Raw genomic sequence first — 15867 nt, forward strand, 5'->3', positions numbered from 1 at the left:
CCCATTAACTGTTGTGTGATTCTCTCTCTGTATATACAGCCAAACAATGAAGTTCATATACACTGGAAAGGGGCTGCTGAAATAATCTTGGCCTCATGCACAAGATATATTGAGGACAATGATCAGGTGGTAGCAATGGACGACAACAAGGTTGGCTTTTACAGAAACAACGTAGTTGTTAACACACACACACACACACACACAGACTAAAGATACACCATTCTGATTATTTGTTTATATTTTAATTTTTCCCAGCTGAGTGATTTTCACATGTTAACTTAATTTTTCAATCTCAACTTTTCCTTGAGCCAAAAGAAAATTGTAACTGGTCCAGAATTTAAACCATTTCAAAGAATATGACAAATAAGGACTTATTTGTTTGTGTTTTAAATGGTGGGGTTGTTTACTTGTTTATACTTCATAAATTTTGTTAAATGCTCCTTCTAATAAGATATGCCTTTGTTTGCAGCTTATGCTTTTCAGGAAATCTATTGAGGATATGGCTGTTGGTAGTTTGCGTTGTGTTGCTATAGCATATTTACCATATGAATTGGAAAATGTTCCAACTGGTGAACAACAATTAGCTGATTGGGCCATGCCTGCAGATGACCTTGTTTTACTTGCTATTGTTGGTATAAAGGTAGTGCCTCCACAAGTTCACACATACGCACATGGACACATAGTTGATGCATTGCTACTTTTTGAAAGCTAATTGGGAGTCCTACTGTGATATACAATTATTTTGCTAGGTTTACACCTCTAGCTTGTTTTCCTCTATTTTGCAAATTGATTGGTTCAGGTGAGGGTTGTGGACTGATAGCTGTCGTTTTATCCTAGTTTTCATTCTGGTTTGATGTTCCGCTTGATTGTATCTGATACATTTTTATGCAATTATAATGCTTCCTACAAAACAAAACAGCTCTGCTTTTGGTGGTAGGCAGTCTAGTATTGTTTTCTGGGCTCCTATGTTTAGCTGTTATTTCCATACTGATTTTTTTTTTTCTTTCCAAATAGATTTCAGTAAGTTTAACTTGTGTATCCACTCTATATTGAAAAAATGCAGGATCCTTGTCGACCAGGAGTCGCAGATGCAGTGAGACTATGCCAAAATGCTGGCGTTAAGGTATACTTCAACTCATTCCAAATATACTGTAAATGTTTATTCTTCAAACGAAGGGATGTTTACATCTGATTAAGATAGGGTTCAGGGACTAGATTTTCTCAGCTTTGTTTAGCGTCTCTTGCTCCAATGGGCCATTTTCCCTTTGTTAACCGATCATTTATAGGGTTTCCATAACTACTTAGCGGGGATTTCTTTTAATTAGACATGCTATAAAAGCAGCACTTGGATTTTGGGTTGGAGTTTTATGTTTCCCTTCCAATTTTATATATGTGATAGGTACGCATGGTTACTGGAGACAATGTTCAGACTGCAAAGGCAATAGCATTGGAATGTGGTATACTGCGTGCTGATTCAGATCTTAGTGAGCTTCTAATTGAAGGGAAAGACTTCCGTGAGCTTTCTGATAGGCGCAGAGAAGAGGTTGCTGAGAAAATCTCGGTAAGATCGGAGTAATGGATTATCTACTTGTTTATTATCTTGAATCAACTGATGCTTGTGCGTATATAAAACGATTTATTTATTATTTATTTTATGTATAGGTAATGGGACGATCCTCTCCTAATGATAAGCTTCTGCTTGTGCAAGCGCTAAGGAGAAGGGGACATGTTGTTGCTGTTACTGGAGATGGCACTAATGATGCTCCTGCACTACATGAGGTTTGATTCTTTTTTTACTTTTATTTTAATTATGTTTTTCGATTCTTTGGTAAGTTGTATTGTCATTTTTACTCGAGTGTTCTAGGTTATAATGGTTTGGTTTTTTTTTTTTTTTTTACCAGGCCGACATTGGTCTTGCTATGGGTATTCAAGGTACTGAGGTTGCCAAAGAGAGTTCTGATATCATTATCTTGGATGACAATTTTGCTTCAGTTGTGAAGGTTAGTATTTATATTTAACCTTTTGTTTTCAAGTTTATGTTGCTCTTTAGTTTCAGCGGTCATAACTTCTCTAGTTAAAGTAGTGATCATGAGATTTGATATGCGTGAGGCCTGCAATTCCAATCTAAGGCCCCGAGTTTGGGAGAGTTGGATATGAACAGTTTTGTTTTTTGTTGCTGTCGTTATTATTATTATTGTTGTTATCTTTATTGTGATTCTTAATCTTATTCTCTAATGCTGATTCATATATAATTGAAATTTGCTTGATTGGTGTAGGTTGTCAGATGGGGACGTTCTGTATATGCAAATATTCAGAAATTCATCCAATTCCAACTCACTGTCAATGTTGCCGCACTTGTTATCAATGTTGTGGCAGCGATTTCCTCTGGTGCAGTACCACTAAATGCTGTTCAGGTTCTTTCTCTCTCTCTCTCTCTCACACACACACACACACACATTTATATCTTCATTTGTGCACCTGTTGATGTGTCTTTGCTTCTGGTTTGTCTAGCTTCTGTGGGTGAATCTTATAATGGATACTCTTGGAGCACTAGCATTGGCTACTGAGCCTCCTACGAATCATCTGATGGACAGACAACCTGTTGGTCGAAGGTAAGACTTCTTTGAGGGTGTTCACCTTTTATACTCAGTTACTTACAGTGGTTGAAGGACATACCACTGTAATTGGCCTGTATTGATTGAAACTTCATGACCTTCAAGCAAAGCTAAATTTGGCTGGGCTGTTCACCTCTCTGATTTTAACGTTATGGTTTTACAGGGAACCGCTGATAACTAATATAATGTGGAGGAACTTATTGATTCAGGTACATGTTTTTTCTCAATTTCCTCAAGCAAAAGTAGTTGTTATTCCTGTCCTCGTGTTTTGTTTTATTGCAGAATATGCCAATGTTTAATGTTTTTTGGTTATTCCAACACAGGCTATCTACCAAATTACTGTCCTTCTTATCTTTAATTTCCGAGGGAAAAGTATTCTCAATCTGGAACATGATTCTACTGACCATGCAGACAAAGTGAAGAACACACTGATATTCAATACATTTGTCCTTTGTCAAGTAAGTCCTTACCTGTTACTGAAAAGTAGTTTATATTTCCATTGTATTCTGGCATCCACACATGTATTGTGTTGAATTCTTTCTTTAAAATGACCATAAAAGATCCATAATAAATGGTTTATATCTCTGTTTCAACAAGGGCACATTTGTGGCTTGTTTTGGGAGTATACCTGTATAATTGAGTTTTAGTTGTATTTTTCACTTGTTCTTTCTGCTATGGTATGTTACTCTACTTAAATAAAATTTCATTGTGCCAATTGCAGATTTTCAATGAATTCAATGCCAGGAAGCCAGATGAATTCAACATATTCAAAGGAATTACCAAAAATTATCTCTTTATGGGAATAATCGCAGTGACACTTGTACTTCAGGTGAGACCTATATCCTCTTGTTTTTGTTTTGGGGCCTTAATGGTACTGGCAGTGGTTTAAAATTTTCTTGTTTTTATATAGATTCTCATTGTCGAGTTTCTGGGGAAGTTTACTACAACAGTCCGGCTTAACTGGAAGCATTGGTTGATTTCTGTTGTCATCGCATTTATCAGGTAACTCCATAACGAAACTGGTATTGACTGCAAGTCTGATTCGTGCTATTGTTATCATAAAAGAAACACAAATGTGTTAGCTGTTTCACTTTATATTTACATAATTTTGAAATTCATAGTACTCTTTTCTTTTCTTGCAGTTGGCCTCTTGCTGTTGTTGGGAAGTTTATTCCAGTACCTGAAACTCCTTTCCACAAGTATTTCACTAGGAGTCCTCCCTTTAAGTTTATCACCCGAATATTCCATTGGCGAAGAGAGAGAGCAGAGGTGAGAGCATTAAGCTGTGTACATGTTTTTGAGCTTCAAATTATTGTTTATCCGTGTTTTACCAGCTTCTGATTTATTTATTTATTTTTTAATTGCTTATCTTTCAGGGTAGTCAGTAGGAAGTGTGGAGTACTAAGCATCACGGTTTTTGTGGATTTCCATTTTGTTTTTGGCTAACATGGCGAAGCATTTTTTTCACGGAACGTCAAATCTTCTGTTGAGTAGGTGATTATATTTGATGAGAGAGAAGAAAGAGGCCGGTGACAAACCTTTCACTACCAGGATGTTAGCAGAGCATGGAAGTGGAACAAGTTTTACCTGATGATGAATTTAGAGTGCGTGGTGCTCTGAAGCGGCGGTGCTGACTGCATCTTGACGGCGCTGGCCAGGAGCGGAACATGGACACGACAATGGAGGGAGGCACTTATGATGACGTCCTGGAGGAAAACGACCTACATTTTGGTTTGTTGATGAAAGCGAGCACGGTTGAACTGGATGAGACCGGCAGTTATCATCAAAATCAGTTTTCATCCGCAGACCGTAGAGCTGAGATCCTATCTCCTGTGTTGGAGGACGCGGGCTATGACACGTCAACTCCGCAGTTTGCATCTCCAATGGATCCTGGGAGAAAAGCAGAAATTACGGCAGTGTATAAAAAGAGAGGTAATGGGCCTGCAAGAGGAAAACAAACCTGGGCCTGAGTCTGTACTTTCGGATGCTCCCAAAACAGGAAAGCATACTGCCTTGAGAGATTCTGTTGTCCATAAGCAGTCTATTCAGCAAGGAAGTCTGGAATCACGTACTTCTATGACAATTAGCAATCAACAAGCCGCCTGGGCCACTGATGTTGTTTCCAAGAAAATGTGAAGAGAGGTTTTTTGGTTGGCAAGCATTCTGGAGGGTGGTGTTTCATTCTGCAAAGAAGAGTTCTTAATGTGCTTCAAATCGTTCCACCGTGATGGGTCCGGTTTCATTTCATCACGAGAAATGAATGTATTATGTTGGAACTGCCATATTGGGAATTCTTGGACAATTAATTCTCTTAAAGGGCTGGTTTCCCTAAATAGTCCCATTGTTATTTTTCTTTGTGAAACTAGGGGGATGTTTGGTATGAAGGACTGGACGGGATTGGCAACAATCGGGACTGTGTTAAATGAGACTCTGCAGTCCCTAAAACACAGCTGAGAGCTTTTACGAGAGTGACGCCAAAACTCATGGGATTGTGGAAGCCTATTATCGTTGGTTCTGCTTTTCGCCTCAGAATTACTCCTGCCATTCTTTTGCTTCAGCCTCCTTCAACAGCTCTTATTCGAGTTCAATTTCATGATCTCTCTTTGCAATGATTATTTTTCACTCTCTCCTTGAACCCCTCTACCTTCTTCTTTCTCTATCTAATGTATTATAGATGATTTGTTTATGGGTTGTAATTATTTTAAAGGTTTGGTGTCTGGGTAGCTTGGCCTGGTAAGAATTGTATCAATTTCACATTTTCTTTCTTTGTTTTTTTTTTTCCTGGTTTAAGGATTGGTTTTTGTTGAAGGTTGAGATTTGTCTCTGATTTTTGCATAGTTCCCCAAGGTTTGGTTAATCATTAATGGGAGAATATCACAAATGGTCACTGAACTATGACGTATTCGACACTTTGGTCACTCAACTTTCAAATATATCACTTTGGTCACTCAAGTTATATCGTCTATCACTTTAGTCATTGCCTGTTAAATTGAGGGCAATTTTGTCTAGTCACTATTTTTTTATAAGAGAAAATTAAAAAAAGTCTAAAATTTACTATATACTATTTCTCAACGCACTGTTCATCGGCTTATGAACAGTGACTGCTCTAGCCGAGCCAGCCATGGATGAAAAAGTCGATTTTGCCCATGCGTGCTGTTTCTTGCTTCGACACCTTGAGTGTTGTTTCTTCCTCCGACACCTGGGGTGCAACTCAATGCTATCGTGTCTTTGCCTACTTCACTCCACAGAGAGAGGTAGATAGTGAAGGAAGTGGTGTTGAGAATTGCACAACCGAGCTTAGATTTGGAGAAATTAGCATGTTGTCATCGAGCTTAGGGAGAGAGTTGCAGAGAATAGGTTCTGGGTTTCTGCATGTTGTCATCGAGCTTAGCTTTGGAGAAATTAGCAAAGATGGGTTAAATTTGAGGGCGATTATCAGTAACTTTGTTGTTTTCAGTTGTCGTTATTGCTCGATCGAAAGAGAGATAGGAGCAGAGTATTTTTTTGCATGTTTTCATTCTTCTGAAGTCTACTAAATCCGGGTCCGGCACCGACAATACTTCCAATTCTGAGGTAAACTATTTCAATTTCTTGGTAATTGATTGTTGGGTTCTTCAAAATTGAATCTTTAGTTTTGGTTTGTGGATATGACTTTCGTTTTGCGGGTGATTGAGTATTTTTCTTTAAAACTGCAGTTGTGCTTTTTTGCTGGACTTGCACAGGGAGAGAACAAGGTGTGGACTGCTCTTCTCCATCAAATTGTGACGGCAAATTCTATTTCCAGACTCAGTTTTGTATGAGATAAATTATGGGTTGTGTTGATTATCTTTTGCATGTGTCTCGTTCATCTTTTGTGTTTTGATTTCAATTATAGGGTTTTCTTGATAGTTTTGATGTTTTTTAAGCTGAAATTGTCACTTTCTTAACTATTGTAGAAAATTGTAGTTCATGTAAAATATTTCTATGTTTGATTCAGTTTCAAGGTTGGAGTTGATTTTCACGTTTGCGGCTTTATAATCCTTAAAGTCAGAAGAGTTTTAAGGCTTGACATAGTCTAAAAGCCATGTGAGAATGTGTTTCAGTGTGTCTCTAACAATATGAGTATATTCCAATTCCAATTCCTTCAAACCTGTTTGGTCTTTCCTTTCATGATATCTGTTTTTCACATTTTTGGTTTCATTTTAATTTTTTTTTGTGATTTTAGTCTGAGCTGTATTAGTGCCATCTAAGCTTATTTATTTAGCTGGCAATTTGAATAGTTCTCTGTTTTTTGTAAAATTTTGGGGTTCTGTCAGACAAAGAAATGTGTTATAGGCCTAACTTTGTTTTCAAGAATTGACCCTATAATTTGAAGAAAGCTGTGATTGATTTGTGGCTGTGTTTTGCAGGAGGTTACACATTTGAAAGGGAGATTTGAATAAGTAGATGAAGAACTTAGTGATGGTCATGAACGACCTATAGGCTTTAGGCTTCGATGGCTGCTTGAAGGACGCAGGTTGGGAAGTTGGCTGTGGTTCGTCGCGCATTGTGCAGATACCCCTATCGCGCAAGGTATGCTTAAAGTTGTGTTTGTGTATGAGTGCAGACCGGTTGTTTCTGGAAAATATTGATTGAGTTTTGTGTGAGTTGCAGCAAGTCTTATGTGTTTCTTCTATATATGTCTGTGTATAAATTTGAGCTTTTGATCAATCAGTGATTGGATTTCTCTGTTGGGTTGTGATTTGAAAGAAGTTTTCCATTTTTACTAATAGAATATTGTTCACTAATGCAGATTCTGTTTTTTTTTTCCTTCATTCTTAGTTTTGTAAATTCATTCTTTGTTCTTTTTTATCTTGAACAGTTGCTGGGTTTGTTGGTTTAACATTTATTTTACGAATTCTTTCTCTTAGTGGGAATGCAATGACTGAAGCAGAATTTGGTGCAATTAAAAAAAAAACAATCAATGATTATTAAACCAATGAGTCGGGTGACCAGAAAGAAAAGACTCTTATCAATGATCATACTGTTCATATCTGACTGTTCACTACTTTGCTTTTAAGGTTCTGAATGTCTGCCTACCTATCTTCAAAACAAACTCTGTTTTTTATGTTGCTGATCAATCTTTTACTGATGTTGGTATATAGAGTTTGGTAGTCTCATTCAATTTTTGAGATATCATTTTGTGTTTTTTTTTTCCTCCTTTTGTTTTTACTGTATAAACTTTGTATTCAAGTTAATTTTGGTTGTTTCATAATTAATTTCAGAATCTCATTGTTATTTTGTTTCTGTCTTGCAGATTCTATGCAAAAAAGTCTGCACGTGATTTTGTTGCCACTGTTCCTTTGTATGTTATTCAGTGCTATCTTGATATACTATTTTCATTCAGGTAGAAAGTCTACAGTTTATTAGATAATTGTTACACTCAATTGGTTTGCATAAATGTGGTGATAATGGATTGTCTGACTGCTGCTATTGCCTTATGTAGATTCTGTGCCATTCCACCACTTCATTTTGGGTTTTGTCCCCCTTTTCTCGAGCATTCGATTCAATTCCATATTTCCTCTCAAGCTCTTCTCTATTTGGGATCCACACACACACACACACAGGGGGGGTTGTACATATTGAAATATATACATCAATACGGATAAGGTTTATCCAAAACCTAATCTCTTGGCTAACATTAATGTCTTATTTAAATCTATAGTCAATTGGAGGAAGTACAATTTACTCTTAGGTGCATTAACATATTTGCTTTGGAAATATGCAACTAATCATTACAACCATTACCCACAATATTCAGACCATACAGGATGTAGAAACATAGTCCACAAAGCTGTGATATACACATAATCAAATAGGATGTAGATTGATGGAGATGATGGCTTAATGTAGGATGGAGATGCTGGCTTAATGTAGGTTGAAGGGTGCTTAGACATGGTAAGAGGTTAGCCAAGGATTAAAGCCAAAAGTTGTCTTCCTTTGTCCATCGAGGTCTGCATGTTACCAATTTGTTCTTATTTTGCCTCTCTCTTTGCAAAAACGAAATGCTGAGCTTTTATATTTGATCTCACATATTCTAATGGGAGTGGTTCTATTGAGATAACAGGCGCGCTGCTTGCTTTTCTGAGGTACTTTCTTCTTCCTCAATATTTACTAATTCCACATTTCAATTCTATTTTCATGCTCATGACTTCTTCTGCTTCTTTTATCTACTCAATTTGAACATTGAAGTAACAACTGCTATAATATATATATATATATATATAAAGATAAATTTTGTATGGACTATGAGTTATCTGCGTAAGATTAATCTGTACAGTGTATCATTAGTACTTTTGCATTGAATCCAACCGATGAAATGGAATGCCTTCAATTTTGTAGGGAAAGAAACTGCTTTTGTTTCATTCTATTTTTATCTAATTATTGACTGTGAATCCTCTTTTCTCCTTTCAAAATCTACAATTTTCTTATTCAGTTCAGATTATGGGGCTTTATGTCAAAATGAGGTTGTTATTAGAGTTTGAGTTGATAGGTTTGTGAGGCCAAGTTTACAACAATCATACAACTATTCAGATCACTCTGAAAAGTTCAGTTTTTTGTGTTCTGGGTTTTATTCAAATGGTCAAATTCTGGGGCTTTATGTAAAATGTAGTTGTAGAAAGTAATCTATATGTGATAAGAAACTTATTGTCAGAGTCTGACATAATCGGTGTGTGAGGTCAGGTTTACTACAATTATACAACTACTTTGTTAAGCTTATTTGGTTATTATCTGATTTTCTATTTTTATTGGCATTACTATAGTGGGATTTCAAAGAAATGGACTTCATTTTTTAAGCTTCTCATTACCCGCAGGAGAATCTGTATATAAAATAAGTTGTATGTAGGGTTAATGGGTTTATGAGGTATACTACAAAACAATATGGGGATGTCATCCACTAGAAACTCAGTTTATGGATTTAGAACTTTTTGAACTGGCCAAGATGAGTGTAGACCTTTAATCAAGTGAAGTCAATATAGAAAAGTTTGTATTCTGTCTCATTTTGAATCTAAAAATCTTCTAAGTTTTGCCGATATCAGTATTAATATAATTTCTCACTTTCACAATGACAGGGAAGGCAGCATTGAACCCGCAACATCATCTATGGAGTACTTCAACAAGGAGAAAACCGACTGAAGTATGATGACACACTTTGTGTAAACAGAACTGGAGGGAGCAACTTTTTGGACAACCTCCATAACTGCCCATCATTAGGCTAACAACTTTCCAGCATACACCTATTTTTGGCAAGCAGATCAGGCAGTGATTGTAACTAAGCTAGCTTACAACTAAAACAACCTATTTTCTGCAAGCTAATCCAGCAGCAACTGTAACTATGTTAACTTTAAACTATGAAAACCTATTTTTTGAACATTACCACATCTATATTAGTGGTAATGTTAGTAGGACACAATCAACATCTTCTGTTATAAATGATTTGTCATCAGAATTTACTTCTCAACTACATTCTCTATCCTTCTAAACTTTCAGATTTTATTCCAAAACCCGCAGCAACGCGCGGGAACAAATTCTAGTAATATCTATTTGAGGGTTGTTGGTTTTTTTTTTTGGTCGAAAAGAAGAATCTCTCTCTCTTTCTCTCTTTGTGATTAGCTGAACATAGTGAACTACCAGTATCCCACAATATATATAAATTTTAAGGTTATCTTGCTCCCTCTCCCTTTGTTCCCTTTGATCTTGGTTCTGTTTCTTTTTTATTGTTATTGTGATTGTGGATTTCCTCTCCACGTCTGTTTGACTGTGGGTACTCCCCATGTTTGTTTGATTGTGGTTTTACCCTTCACGATTGGTTAATTGTGGGTTCTCTCCACTTTGTTTGATTGTGGGTTGCCCAGATCGTGAGTAACGGTTATTGCTGTGAATCTAAGTCAAATTCAAGGGCTTGTCTGCAACCCTGTGTTCATAAACTGAAACCTGAAGTCCTACAACCACAATTGGAATTGGGGGAGTTGGTAAAAACAGCAACGTTTTGGCGGTGATTGAAGTCATCAGGAGTGGAAATTTGTGTTTACATTTTAGGGGACGTTGCAGTCAATGATGAACATGCCAGTTTTTTCGACGGCGAGAACCAAGCCGTTGAGGCCGGGGCCGCCGACAATGATGCCATTGGTGAGGGAAGCTCGGAACTGGACGCAAAGAAAAAGAAGCCGATCTAAGCCTCCAAACCCATATTTCAAATCCCACTTTTGCATCTAACTTAAGTCAAATTGGAGAAAAAGAAGCTCCAAATCCAAATGCCCAGGGTCATTCATATTCCATTGGTTCACCAACATATTCAAACAATGGTTCATGCTCCATGCGCGGATCAAAGAGTCCAGGGAGAGGAAGAAACAAATAAAAAGCAGAAAAAGAAAAAGAAAAAGAAAAAGAAAAAAGTTTAATTTTTTAGTAATTTGACTAAAATATCCTTGAGATAATATATTATTTACGAGATTTCGATTGATAAGATATATGGAAATAAACAGAGTGACTAAAGTGGTAGACAATATATAACTTGAGTGACTAAAGTGATATATTTGAAAGTTGAGTGACTAAAGTGTCGAACACGTCATAGTTCAGTGACCATTTGTGATATTCTCCCATCATTAATTGAGTTGGTTCTCCTCAGTTAGTTTTCAACTCCACTCATCAAGCTGTTCTTTCTTCTGTTGTTGCTCTTTCTTATTATCAGTTGGAGCACTAAACATGGGTCAATTATTAGTATAGCACTAGTAAATTGATCCGCGTGATGCTGCGGTTTTATTTTTTATTTTTTCAAGTTTCAAATATAATAGATGAATATTCACAATTTAAAAAACATCGACGCTATTTAGAATATAATTTGTTTTGTTGTTAATAATAGATTAGCAACAAATACACTTTTACCAATAACTCTTTTTAGGGAAACCCTAGAGCCTAGAGTGGCGGCACACAACCCTCTTTGGGTTTTCTCTGATCTCCGTCTGAACTAGCAACACCGCGGCTTCTCGTTGTGGGTGTTGGGCTATCATCATTGAGCAGTGGTGGTGGGTGTCGGGATTTCTCTTATCTGGCAGTAGAGTTCTATTGGTTTTCTTCTCGCTTTGTTGGGATCTTTGTCGTGCGTCGAGGCAACACAGGGTGAGGGAGAGGCTGGATTGTCATTGACCGATTCCGATTCCGATTGAGACAACATCGTCACCCCACTGAGATCAAAGGCAACCCTGACAGATATGCGTCACCCCACTGCAGTAGAGTTGAGGTCTGACAGTACCAGCCGATATTCTATCGAGTTTTGTCCCTGTAAGGCTTGTCAAAGAAAGATAGTGACGATTTGCCTGGTTTTGGTAGTCACTAATCGAGGAGAGATGGTGTGGTGGAAAGGCAAGCCGCCAGATCTGTGGCAGGCGGCGGCGGCGATGGCCTTGCAGCGTGATTGGGCTTCTATTTACTTAGCTCGGGCTTGGGCTTGGGTCGTTAGGCCAGGGCTCAACTTGAGTCAGCAGATTTCAGAGAGCAAGAAGACCAACCTGTTGCCGAGGTTGTTAGATGCTGAGGGGACTGAAGATGGTACTACCTCCAACCCTAAGGGGAAGGAGATGATGCTTTCCTAGATCTCTATGGTGCCTAGACATCTGGATGCAAGTCTTTTAATGTAGGAATTTTCTCTATGAGCTTTTCTAAGATGTTTCTAGTCTTTAGTTTGTACCACAATTGAGTGTTGGCGGATTAGGCTAGATGATTGATTTTTCCTTAGGAAGCGAGTTATTCTTGCTTAGCTAGGCTTGCTCTCAAGCGAGCGTCCCTTTCGACTTTAATGAGTTTAGTATAGGCTTAGATAGGATATCTGGTGTTTGTACCAGGTTTCTTGTGTAAGTACTTGTTAGACTTTGGCCTGTTTTCATGGCTTTGATTTCTAATAATATCAAATCCTATTAAAAAAAAAAAAAGATTAGCAACAAATGCAAACAATAATAAACTTTTTTCATGATTTGTATAAATTTACAAATACAAAACAGAATTGTTCTCCCTTAAAAAAAAAAAAAAAAAAAAAAAAAAGATATGGCAAAATTGTAAAAAAAAAGAAGATAAAGGATATGGCAGAACTGTAATTTCAGTTAAAAATTAGGGGCAAAACGGTCACTTCACTGTTACATGAATAGTAATAAACAATGATGAACAGTGTAACCACCTTTAGTATATGTATAATAATAAGCCGGGTTAGAGGAGTCCAAGACTATTATAAAATTTAAGGTGGAGGATGATAGTCCTGTGAAACAAACATCCCCTAGGTGTACTGCTGCGGAGGTGGTGCCTATAAGACGTCGGATTGGTTGGCGAAATGTTTTTTTCTGTAAATTTATAAATAAAAAGAATGATAAGGGTGTTAGCAGGTTTGGAGGTATTAGTTTGTTATGGACGGAAGATGTTACTGTTTCTCCAAAGTCTTGCTCTTTTAGCCATATTGATGTGTCTGTTAAGAATGACGGGTAGGATATTTGGAGGTTTACTAGCAACTTGGCTAAAGAATCACCCTCTCTTGCGATTAACGCATAATATTGATGACCTTTTAATTATTCATTTCTATTAAATACATGGACGGTTCATCATAATAGTAGCAAGTGTTGTTAGAACCATCCTTTTGTTTGATTCAATTAGATAATTAAACGATTTCTGATTCGATTGAACTTTGTACAGAGATGATCTTTAAAGGTTAATTTAAGATATGGACCGTTGAATCATAAATTTATTAAGTAAAAGTATGTTAATCGACAATGAGGGTGAACCTAAGAATTGTCCTAATTTTAGTGAAATAATTTCTACATCTAAAAAGGAGGGAGCACCTCTGAAAAGAGGTATGTTGGTAGCTTTTCTTTTTTTTCAATTCCATCATGTATATCTGGAAGCAAATAATGTTGCTAATAAATTAGCACACCTTGCTAGTATTGATTATTTAGATGAACTATATTTAGATGAAAGTCTTGTTATCATTCGTGATATTCTATATGAGGATTATTGTTGTAATTCACGGGGCTTTGGCCATAGGGAGAGGATCCTCTCCTAAGCTTCTTATCTACCTAACCTGCCTAAGCTTTTAATGGCAAATTGACACGTGTATAAAGTCAAATCTAAAGGCTGATATTGATTTGCCCACTATACTTTCAATCCTTCCTCTATACTTTCAGTCTCTATTCGCGACCAAGTCTGAAACTCTTCACTAAAGACTTTCTTAGCAGCCATAGCCACCTCTGGCGACGGCACTAACGGGCTTTATCAGTGCCGTGGTGACCTCTCCCCTGCCGAGTGCAACACCTGCATAAGCAAGATTTCCCCTTTTGTCAGCCAACTCTGCTGAAAACCTCCACCGATTAATTAGCCCTCTGCTTTTCTCTCTCTTATCATTCATTTCTTCTCCTCCTAATCAATCAGCATGAACCCACCCATCTTAGATAGAACCAAAGGTTGGTAGAATTGAAGATTTCAAGCAAATTTGAAATTTCCTTCCATGAGAGAGAGAAGATCTGGAAACTGTGGCAAAGAAGAAGTCAAAACATAGTAGGTAAAGAAGGCAAAGAAGACCACTTATTTTTTTGCCTCAGCAGCAAAAAATAGATAAAATAGTAGGTATTTATGAAAATCAATATAAGTCGTTGGATCATGATTTTATACACGTGTCGCTTTGACATTGAAAGCTTAGGCAAGTTAGGAAGATCCTCTCCCTTGGCCATATGTCCTGTTGTATGAATAAGATTGACAAACGTTTGGTTGAAACTCCTAGCTGGGCTAGGTTCCAAAATAAATAAATAAATAAAAAGATGTTAGACTTGCCCAGCTTATGGTTTAATATTTACTAATTGATATGTTGTAGACATTATCGATTACAAATCTGAGCAAATGAAATACTATTGCATCACTTGGTAAATAAAATTTAAGAAGTATAAAACGAGCTCTGCAATTACCTGAAAACACTTCATGAGATACCATCTATACCTGTAATTTTCTCAACTTCAATCATTTGATGATTAAATAATATTCAAGTGGGCTATTATTCTCCATACTAAATGCATGTCGGCCAGCCCTCAACATTTCATGGTCCATTTCCGTCTACACCATGGTCTATTTGTAGACCAACTTATGAACTTTAAACCCTCAAAACTGATTTTAGTAATAGACCCAGATGAGGTTTAAAATTTAGACTTTGAACCTACGAGTGGAGATAGCTTAATGAGTATTTACGCGGACAGTCACACACACACACACACACACACACACACACACATATATATATATATATATATATATATAATATTTACAACATATTTCTTTATTCTCTCTAATACTCTCTAAATTATTTTATTTTTTTTTGTGAAAGAAAAGTTCATTGAATTACCGATTGAAATCGCTCAAGAGGGCATTCCAATGGGGAGCATACAAAGACTAAAAACGACTTGGCCCTAGAGCTAAGGTAGAACAAACTAGAAGGTGTACTACACCAACCAATTGTCCTTGTACATTATAACAATGCTCTAAAACTTTTCTACAAAAACTATCAAAAACTGAAGGTAAATCTTCAGCCTCCTCAAGATAATTACCAACAATAGAACTATTGTCACGACCTTGAGATTTGTAGACCCAACCATCAGAATCTAGAATCCAGGCATACAAAGAATCGATAGACCAATCAAAACTAAACTCGTCCCAGTATAAAGAATACTGCTAGCCAAGGCACTCAATTGTGGTACTCACAATGTGATTATACTGAAACTCCTTGTAGAATTTAGAAATGAGCATTCCACCTGAAAGAAAAAGCAGCACACCCAGGGAACAAAAATAGCACAATTGAGCAAAAAACCTGGTAGAAGGTCTCCTGGATCCCATATGCAGACCCATGGAGATGTTTGACCCACGAAATGGTGAAAATGGGTAAAAAGAGTGACATAGGCCCGATAGCAGCCCAAAATCTGGGAAACCCAGATTGATCTGTACACCCACAGTAGGGCACCCAAACTCAGCCACCCCCCACCGTCAGACGACGTCTGCCTCCATCCTAGCCACCAAATCAGAGACCACTACCTCCTTGGAAAGCCTCTATCAGTCCCAGCGGTAACAACCATGCATGCCCAAATTGATCTGAACACCTAGCCATAACCACCAATCTCCCTATTCATTGCCACTGCAAGCAACGAATTCAGTACCGTCGCGACCCAGCGTAGCCATCACAGCCACCAAAGCATAAGCCAACTGCCGCCCAGAG

General features: G+C 37.3%; 1 protein-coding gene across 8 annotated transcripts in view; it reads left to right on the top strand.

Moving 5' to 3' along the window:
- Positions 1-5423, top strand: part of LOC133708794 (calcium-transporting ATPase 8, plasma membrane-type-like) — a 37111-nt gene extending 31688 nt beyond the window's left edge. For 7 of the 8 annotated variants that reach the window (XM_062134318.1, XM_062134325.1, XM_062134320.1 and 4 more), the window contains 14 exons: positions 40-150; positions 470-640; positions 1064-1123; positions 1400-1561; positions 1663-1779; positions 1902-2000; positions 2277-2414; positions 2512-2612; positions 2779-2824; positions 2939-3073; positions 3337-3444; positions 3526-3617; positions 3758-3884; positions 4110-5423. In XM_062134318.1, the coding sequence (XP_061990302.1) occupies positions 40-150; positions 470-640; positions 1064-1123; positions 1400-1561; positions 1663-1779; positions 1902-2000; positions 2277-2414; positions 2512-2612; positions 2779-2824; positions 2939-3073; positions 3337-3444; positions 3526-3617; positions 3758-3884; positions 4110-4148 (1506 nt within the window). In that variant the 3' untranslated portion in view covers positions 4149-5423. Of the gene's footprint in view, positions 1-39; positions 151-469; positions 641-1063; positions 1124-1399; positions 1562-1662; positions 1780-1901; positions 2001-2276; positions 2415-2511; positions 2613-2778; positions 2825-2938; positions 3074-3336; positions 3445-3525; positions 3618-3757; positions 3885-3991 lie in introns of all 8 variants that reach the window. The other variant, XM_062134324.1, reaches the window with a different exon arrangement.
- Positions 5424-15867: the final 10444 nt, after the last annotated feature.

The sequence above is a fragment of the Rosa rugosa genome, chromosome 5 (genome assembly GCF_958449725.1).
Source record: "Rosa rugosa chromosome 5, drRosRugo1.1, whole genome shotgun sequence".
Lineage (NCBI taxonomy): Eukaryota > Viridiplantae > Streptophyta > Magnoliopsida > Rosales > Rosaceae > Rosa > Rosa rugosa.